General features: G+C 42.5%; 1 protein-coding gene across 3 annotated transcripts in view; it reads right to left on the reverse strand.

Moving 5' to 3' along the window:
• The window catches only part of pcca (propionyl-CoA carboxylase subunit alpha), a 139935-nt gene that overhangs the window by 18160 nt on the left and 114275 nt on the right, over positions 1-7500 (reverse strand). For all 3 annotated transcript variants that reach the window (XM_077613364.1, XM_077613363.1, XM_077613365.1), the window contains 4 exons: positions 5589-5663; positions 5401-5469; positions 5216-5291; positions 2499-2712 (listed from right to left, as the gene is read on the reverse strand). In XM_077613364.1, the coding sequence (XP_077469490.1) occupies positions 2499-2712; positions 5216-5291; positions 5401-5469; positions 5589-5663 (434 nt within the window). The remainder of the gene's footprint in view (positions 1-2498; positions 2713-5215; positions 5292-5400; positions 5470-5588; positions 5664-7500) is intronic.

The raw sequence follows: 7500 nt of genomic DNA on the forward strand, positions 1-7500 counted from the left end.
GAGAAGTGTCGAAGCCAAGCTTAACCTGTTTGGGGATGCCATATACCAGACCTGCAGACACAGGTTCGGTGAAATTACCTTCAAGGAGAAGATCATCCCAAGAGACAGGGAGGAGGGAAAAGGAGATCGCCCAGCTGAACGCATCCGCAAGCGTAGCAAACGGAAGCAAAAAGAGCAAGCCAGCTTCTACAAGGACCACTTCAAGCCCTCCAGACACCTGCTGGAGGAGAAGTCCGGAAAGCTCGAGACCACCAGGGAGCTAATGGACCAGCACGTCAGAAGGCAGTACAGTGACCAATTAAGAGACGTCCCACTAGGAACACCAGGGCTCAGTTTAATATTATACCGCCCAAGCTGAGCGAAGTTAGGCAAGCAATGAAGAAGGAAAGGTCCTCATCAGTACCAGGCCCCAATGGAGTCCCCTACAAGTTATTAAAAACTGCCCCAAGGTATTAGAGCTACTCTGGTACCTCACGAGAATTGCCTGGAAGAAGCAGCTCAGTCCATTGGAGTGGCAAAGGGCTGTACCGGTCTTCATCCCGAAGGAAGCGAATTCCAAATAAATAGACCAATTCAGAAGCATCGCCCTGCTGAACGTAGAGGGGAAGATCTTCTTCTCGGTGTTAGCGAGAAGGATGACTACTTACCTTCTAGAGAATGGCTATATTGATACCAACTACCAAAAAGCAGGAATCCCGGGATTTCCAGGGTGCGTAGAGCATTCTCCCATGTTCTGGGACCAGATCCAGAAGGTCAAGCGGGAGAAGACCAACCTGCAAGTCATTTGGCTTGATCTCGCCAATGCGTATGGATCTGTCCCACACCTGCTGATCAGTTACGCCTTGGAGTTCTTCCAAATACTTCCTTGCATCAAAAAGCTGGTAGCACTGTACTTCAGCGACCTGCAGATGTGCTTTGCCCTCCAGGAATTTACCACCGGGTGGCAGCAGCTAGAAGTGGGAATTGCAATGGGGTGCGCCATATCTCCAAATCTCTTTGTGGCAGCCTTTGATGTAATCCTCATTGGATGGTTGGAGGGATCAAATTACCATTTGGCCAGAGATTACCCCCATTTAAGAGCTACATGGACGACGTCACTCACCAGCCTCCTTCAGACAGCAGCATGCACATCTCGACTGCTGAAGAGGATGGACGAGTTGACATCGTGGGCCAGGATGAAGATCAACCCCTCCAAATCCCGGAGTCTGTGACTCAAAAGAGGAGTCAGAAACGACAACACCATCTTTGTCGTCGGGGGAGAAAGAATCCCACTCCACTCTGAGCAACCCATCAAAAGTCTAGGGAGGCAGTACATCGCAGAGCTGTCTGATAAACAGATGGAGAGGACCATCATGAGACAACTTACTGATGGCCTGTCAAGGATTGTCCAGAGCCAACTCCCGGAAAGTTCGAGGTCTGGTGCCACCAGTTCATACTCTACAGAAGGGTAATGTGGCCCTTGAAAATGAGCAAGATCTCCTCATCCACTGTGAGCAAGATGGATGGAAAAGCCAATTCATTCACCAGGAAGTGGCTACGGTGCCTTTCCGAAACGGGCCTCTTTGGAAGGAATGCACTGCAACTGCCACTGCAGTCTATCAGTCTAGGCTACAGGCAAGAGAAGTCTCGGCTGGTTCTCGAGCTAAGAGAGTCCACTGACCAGTCAGTAAACAACGCCAACATCAAGGCCAAGAGAGCCACTAAGGCCCTTTTTATTTTTAAGGTAGAGATACGAGCATACAAGATGGTTCCCGATACGGCCGTCCTGGTGGCCAACTATGCGAAAGGCTGCTTATGAGAACAGCGTCGCTCTGTCTTTCTCGCCGCATCTCCCTCACTTAAAGATATCTACGAGCACCGGGTCGTACAAGTTGCATTTTTCACTGGAGATAACGTGACCCAGTCGACAATCTGCGAAAAAGCCAGCGGAATCTCTATGGACTTGAAAGCAAAGAAAGCATCTGAAAAAGAAACCAGCAAAATGATTCAGAACGAGTCATGGCTGGTTCGCTAATTTAAAAAAACAGTTCTGATGCATGGAGACGAAAAAAGTTCCAACTAGAAAGCCGCAGTGGAATACATTAGCATCTTTGCCTCGGTTGTCGCACAAAAAGGTTTTAAATTCAGTGTAATGTAAGATTAAAACTTATTTTTAAGAGGGGTTTATAGTAACCTAAGTTTCATCCTCTTCCTCTGCCCCCCCCCCCTCTCTCTCTCTCTCTCTCTCTCGCACTCGCACTAATGTCGCCTTTTAGTATTGGAGATCATAAACACTAGATGGGTATTTGTTATTTTGTGAGTAGGTGATGAATTAGAACAAATAAAAAGATATTTTTCCATTGTAATATCCTGTTTTTGGCAGAAACAGATACATTGGTATTTAGTTTTGACATATGAGTAAATTGACATACAAGCTCCAAGGTATTATTGTATAATAAAAGTGCAAGAGAAACTTTTTATTTTCATTAGTTTTTTCTTTAATATACTGGAGTCCTCACCTCAAATTTCCTTGAATGTTCTGGGAACAGAGATGGGCTGTTATGTACAGGGCTGCTGCAGAGGCTATCAGTTCTAGTTTTTCTTCTACTTCTAGCTGGTGACCTATAAAGCCATCTGGGTAAATTTCTGGAAGGAAGTTGGTACTAATGTCGCCACAAATAAACCGAGGATGGATGATTATTTCTCTCAAAAGTGGAATGTTGTGGGTTACACCTGGAATCAAAAGAAACCTTCATTATATCAAGACATGATTATAAATAAAAGTTTATATTGTTACTTCTAAGCAAGACCTCTCGGCGCACACATCCTATGTCACCAATGTGCATTTCCATGTAATGTTAACACTAGAGGTTGACCGAGATACAGACTTTATTCAACAGCTCCCATGCGACTGCTGCTCGCAGAAGCTTTGTTAGTGTGGCAGACGGTAGGTACAGTTGTGGTCAAAAGTTTACATACACTTGTGATGAACAATGTAATGGCTCTCTTGAGTTTCCAGTTATTATACAACTCTGATATTTCTCTGATAGAGTGATTGGAACAGATACTTTGTCACAAAAAACATTCATGAAGTTTGGTTCTTTTATGACTTTATTATGGGTGAACAGAAAAAAGTGATCAAATCTGCTGGGTCAAAAATATACATTCAGCAGCGCTAATATTTGGTAACATGTCCCTTTGGACATTTTCACTTTAATTAGGTGCTTTTGGTAGCCATCCACAAGCTTCTGGCAAGCTTCTGGTTGAATCTTTGACCACTCCTCTTGACAGAATTGGTGCAGTTCAGTTAAATTTGATGGCTTTCTGACATGGACTTGTTTCTTCAGCATTGTCCACAAGTTCTCAATGGGGTTTAAGTCAGTACTTTGGGAAGGCCATTCGAAAACCTTAATCCTAGCCTGATTTAGCCATTCCATTACCACTTTTGATGTGTGTTTGGGGTAATTGTCCTGTTCGAACACCCAACTGCGCCCAAGACCCAATCTTCGGGCTGATGACTTTAGGTTATCTTGAAGAATTTGAAAGTAATCCTGCTTCTTCATTATCCAATTTACTCTCTGTAAAGCACCAGTTCCATTGGAAGCAAAACAGCCACACAGGATAATACTACCACCACCGTGCTTGACGGTAGGCATGGTGTACTTGGGGTTAAAGGCCTCACCTTTTCTCCTCCAAACATATTGCTGGGCATTGTGGCCAAACAGCTCGATTTTCGTAACTCGAGCGGACGTTTCCCATTGAAATTAATTGAAAACAAATTAATTCGTTCCAACTCTCTGAAAAAACACCAAAAACAGAATAATGGATTGGAAAAAACGTTTTATTTCTTCTAATACGCCATCTATTAACAAAGTAACACATAACTAGTGGTTTAATCTAACTAAAATTGTGCGGATTTCGCCGACGGTAGACAGAGACGCACGGAATGGGGGCGTGGAGGTCTTTTTTTTTTCCACGACAACGCACTCGTAAACGGAACAAACAAATATAAATTAACTTGGAATAATATATAGACACACTCAAACATACGTTTAATGTAACTTTACACAAAACTGAATTCAAATTTTGTTTTAGTCTTTTTTTAACCTTCGCTCTCTTCGGGTTAGTTGTTTGCCACGCCTCCACTCTCACGTTCGCTATCGATGGGCTGTTTGCTGTTGTACTACGTATTCCCTTCAAAATATTCCGAAAATGATGCACACAAATGTCCACACAATAGGATAACGCACGACCACTTACCAACGAGAAGTACTAGTCTTGTAATATTAGCGATCGCTCCGCTGCTCATAAGAACATCAGTGGCTTGCAACTCCCCCTTTGTAATATCTCTGGTCGCAACCGCTTTGAACGGCGCCTATGAGAGAGAGTTGTGACCAGAAATATTACAAAGAGGGAATTGCGAGCCAGTGCCGCTGATGTTCTTATGAGCAGCGAACGAGAAGTAATATAATACTCCTCGTATTAGATAATAATAACAGGAAATGCAACAGCTGAGCTTACTCACGTATTGATTGTGGGTAATGAAGTTTTATTCTGAGAAAGAGTACCATTGTCTATCGGCTGTGTGCACGAGTATACTTCATTACCCAGAAAGCCCTCTTTTTTCCCGCGCATGCGTGTTGTGCGTTTTCTGGTCGAAACTCGTCTGAATAATTCGTTCGGTGCTCGTAGATATTGTTATACACGAAAGAGATGCGGCAAAAAAGACAGTGCGCTACAATGATAAACAGCCTCTCATGTCATGGCCAACTTGCTTGGTTGCAACTCGAAATTTTAATTGTATCGCGAGCCAATTATTCGATCGAAATTTTCGTCGCACCACGAGCATGTCGTATGACGAGGTACGACTGTGTATGTGTGTATATATATGCATACGTACATGCGTGTGTATGTATATATATATATATATATACATACACACACGCATGTACGTATGCATATATATACACATACATACACAGTCGTACCTATATATATATATACATATATATATATATATATATATATATATATATATATATATATATATATATATATACACATATATATGTATACACACACACCAAAAAACCCAACCAACCAACCAAAACAACCCCCCACCCAAACCCACCCGCTAAAAGTTGAGTTTACACACTTAGAGAAGGTGAAGGAATTCAATCTTAACACATACACACACGCACGTACGTACGCACGCACGCACAATCACTCTACATACCTCTGATAACGTAGTTATCCAGCGCATCCTTCATCTTCGCAAGGGCTTCTGCTCTTGTAGCGCCATAGGTTACCAACTACAAACGGATACGAGATTAAATCAGAAACTGTATTGCTTTTCATAATATACTTTGTCTTTTCGACAAGGGGGGAAAAATGTAAGGTACTTTGTATTTAATGACTAACCTTAGAAATCATTGGATCATAATATATGCTGATATCACTTCCCTCCTGGATGCCACTGTCAACCCGGACCTGTCAGTAACACAATCTTAATTTAAAATATGAAAACTGCTATGTGAGGAGTTATCGCTTAAGTAAGGGTGTATGCAATGCATAATTAAGGAAATTCTCATAAATACTACACGACCTACATTGTTGAGACTGGTTGGCTCTTGGTATTGGGTCAACCTTCCAATGGAGGGAAGTCCAAATGACTTGTAAGGATCCTAGAAGAGCAAAATGGAAAATATGAAGTGCCACTTTTGACACATTGATATAAAAGTTGCATTGTTTGCCATTAAAGAATAATGTATGACTAGATGCAAAATACATAAATATAAATAAAATATTATCTGTGCTGTGATTGAACCTCTGTGACATATGCTCTTCATCTCATCCCATTTTCTGAACCGCTTTATCCCCATTAGGGTCACGGGGGTGCTGGAGCCTATCCCAGCTGACTCCAGGCCAAAGGCGGGGTGACCCTGAATCGGTGGCCAGCCGATCGCAGGGCACAAGGGGATGGCCAACTATGCACACTCACCCATACCTAAGGGCAATTCAGAGTGTCCAATCAACCTACCATGCATGTTTTTTGGAATGTGGGAGGAAACCTGAGCACCCAGAGGAAACCCACACAGGCCCAGGGAGAACATGCAAACTCCACACAGGTGGGCGTGACTTGGATTTGAACCCAGGACCCCAGAGCTCTGAGGCAGACGCGCTAACCACTCACTCCACCGGGCCGCCCTATACGCTCTTCATTAAAAAAAAATATTATCAACACTGCCGTTTTTAGAGAGCCATGAACAATAAGAGATAACAGAGACAGCGAGTGATCAGAACAGTTTAAATAATTCAGTCCCAGTGACGAGAAAACAAACTACGAACCAAATCGACCGTGCCAATGACAGGTTTTCTCGTCAACTGCTTTTTTTATTTTTAAGAATGGAGGATAAGACTTTGCCATTTGTTATCAAGGCTGGGGAGCCCTTAAATTGTTAACTGCCTGTGGCTACTTAACGGCAGCAATCAAAAGAAGATGTGAAGTCGATTGGACTAGAGACAGAAAGACAAGAGAATAACTAAAAATTTAAAGGTATAATGACGTGGCTGACATGGCGCACGTTTTCTCTGCCAATGAAAGAGATGTCCACAAACAACATCGGGCAGCGCTTTTGCCAATTTTGCGAGGGTCCTCAATATCTAACGAGTCTGGTCATGAAGTTCTATATGCACATTTCTGCAAATAGCCAGAGGTATCTTGATACTTTATCAAAATTGACTATTTTACACTTGCTGCCCATGTTTAGATGCAAAATAAATTATACCATCATTAAGCACATTTTTAAAAGTTTTTTTCTTCTGTTTGCTAGAAGAGCTAAGATAGATGTATGAGATGTCACCATGGACTGTACAGAAGAAATAGAAATTGTAGTGTAATGTAAGTTGTAATGTTCACCTGCTCCAATTTGAAGCTGTTTTTGAAGTTTTTTTTCCTTTTTACTGGTCAGACATGAAAGCCAGTTTTTTCCTTTCTGCTTTCTTGATGCCATATTTAAGGCATTAGACTGGTATGGATTGTTTATGTCAGTTTAGAGTGGAATTGTTCACTCCTGAAACCAGAGAAGCCAGACCCAGTGGCCAGTATCAGGTTTTAGTTCAGCAGCAGCATGTGCTCAAGAATGAGTTCAAATGACAACCTGAATATTACTCAAGAGAGCCATGACATTATGTTCTTCACAAGTGTATGTAAACTTTTGACCACAACTGTATAAGGCCCACTTAAAAGTCTAAAATTTTCTCGAGAACAGACTTGCCGCCCAATCAGTCACCGTGCCTTGTGTATGCACAAAATTTGAAAATTTTGTATCACCCTGACTGCTAGACTGACTGGTGTCGGAGTGTTTCATTTTTTCAGTTTTTTTCTTCCCGTTAGTCAGTGCAAATGGCGGAGCTTGTTCGCTAATACGAGAGGAGTACTACTTTCCGGGCAAGTTGGCAAGTGGCCGTGCGTTATCCCTTTGTGAGCACATTTGTGAGCATCAGTTTGGGAATATTTTG

Source organism: Stigmatopora argus, chromosome 11 (assembly GCF_051989625.1).
Source record: "Stigmatopora argus isolate UIUO_Sarg chromosome 11, RoL_Sarg_1.0, whole genome shotgun sequence".
Lineage (NCBI taxonomy): Eukaryota > Metazoa > Chordata > Actinopteri > Syngnathiformes > Syngnathidae > Stigmatopora > Stigmatopora argus.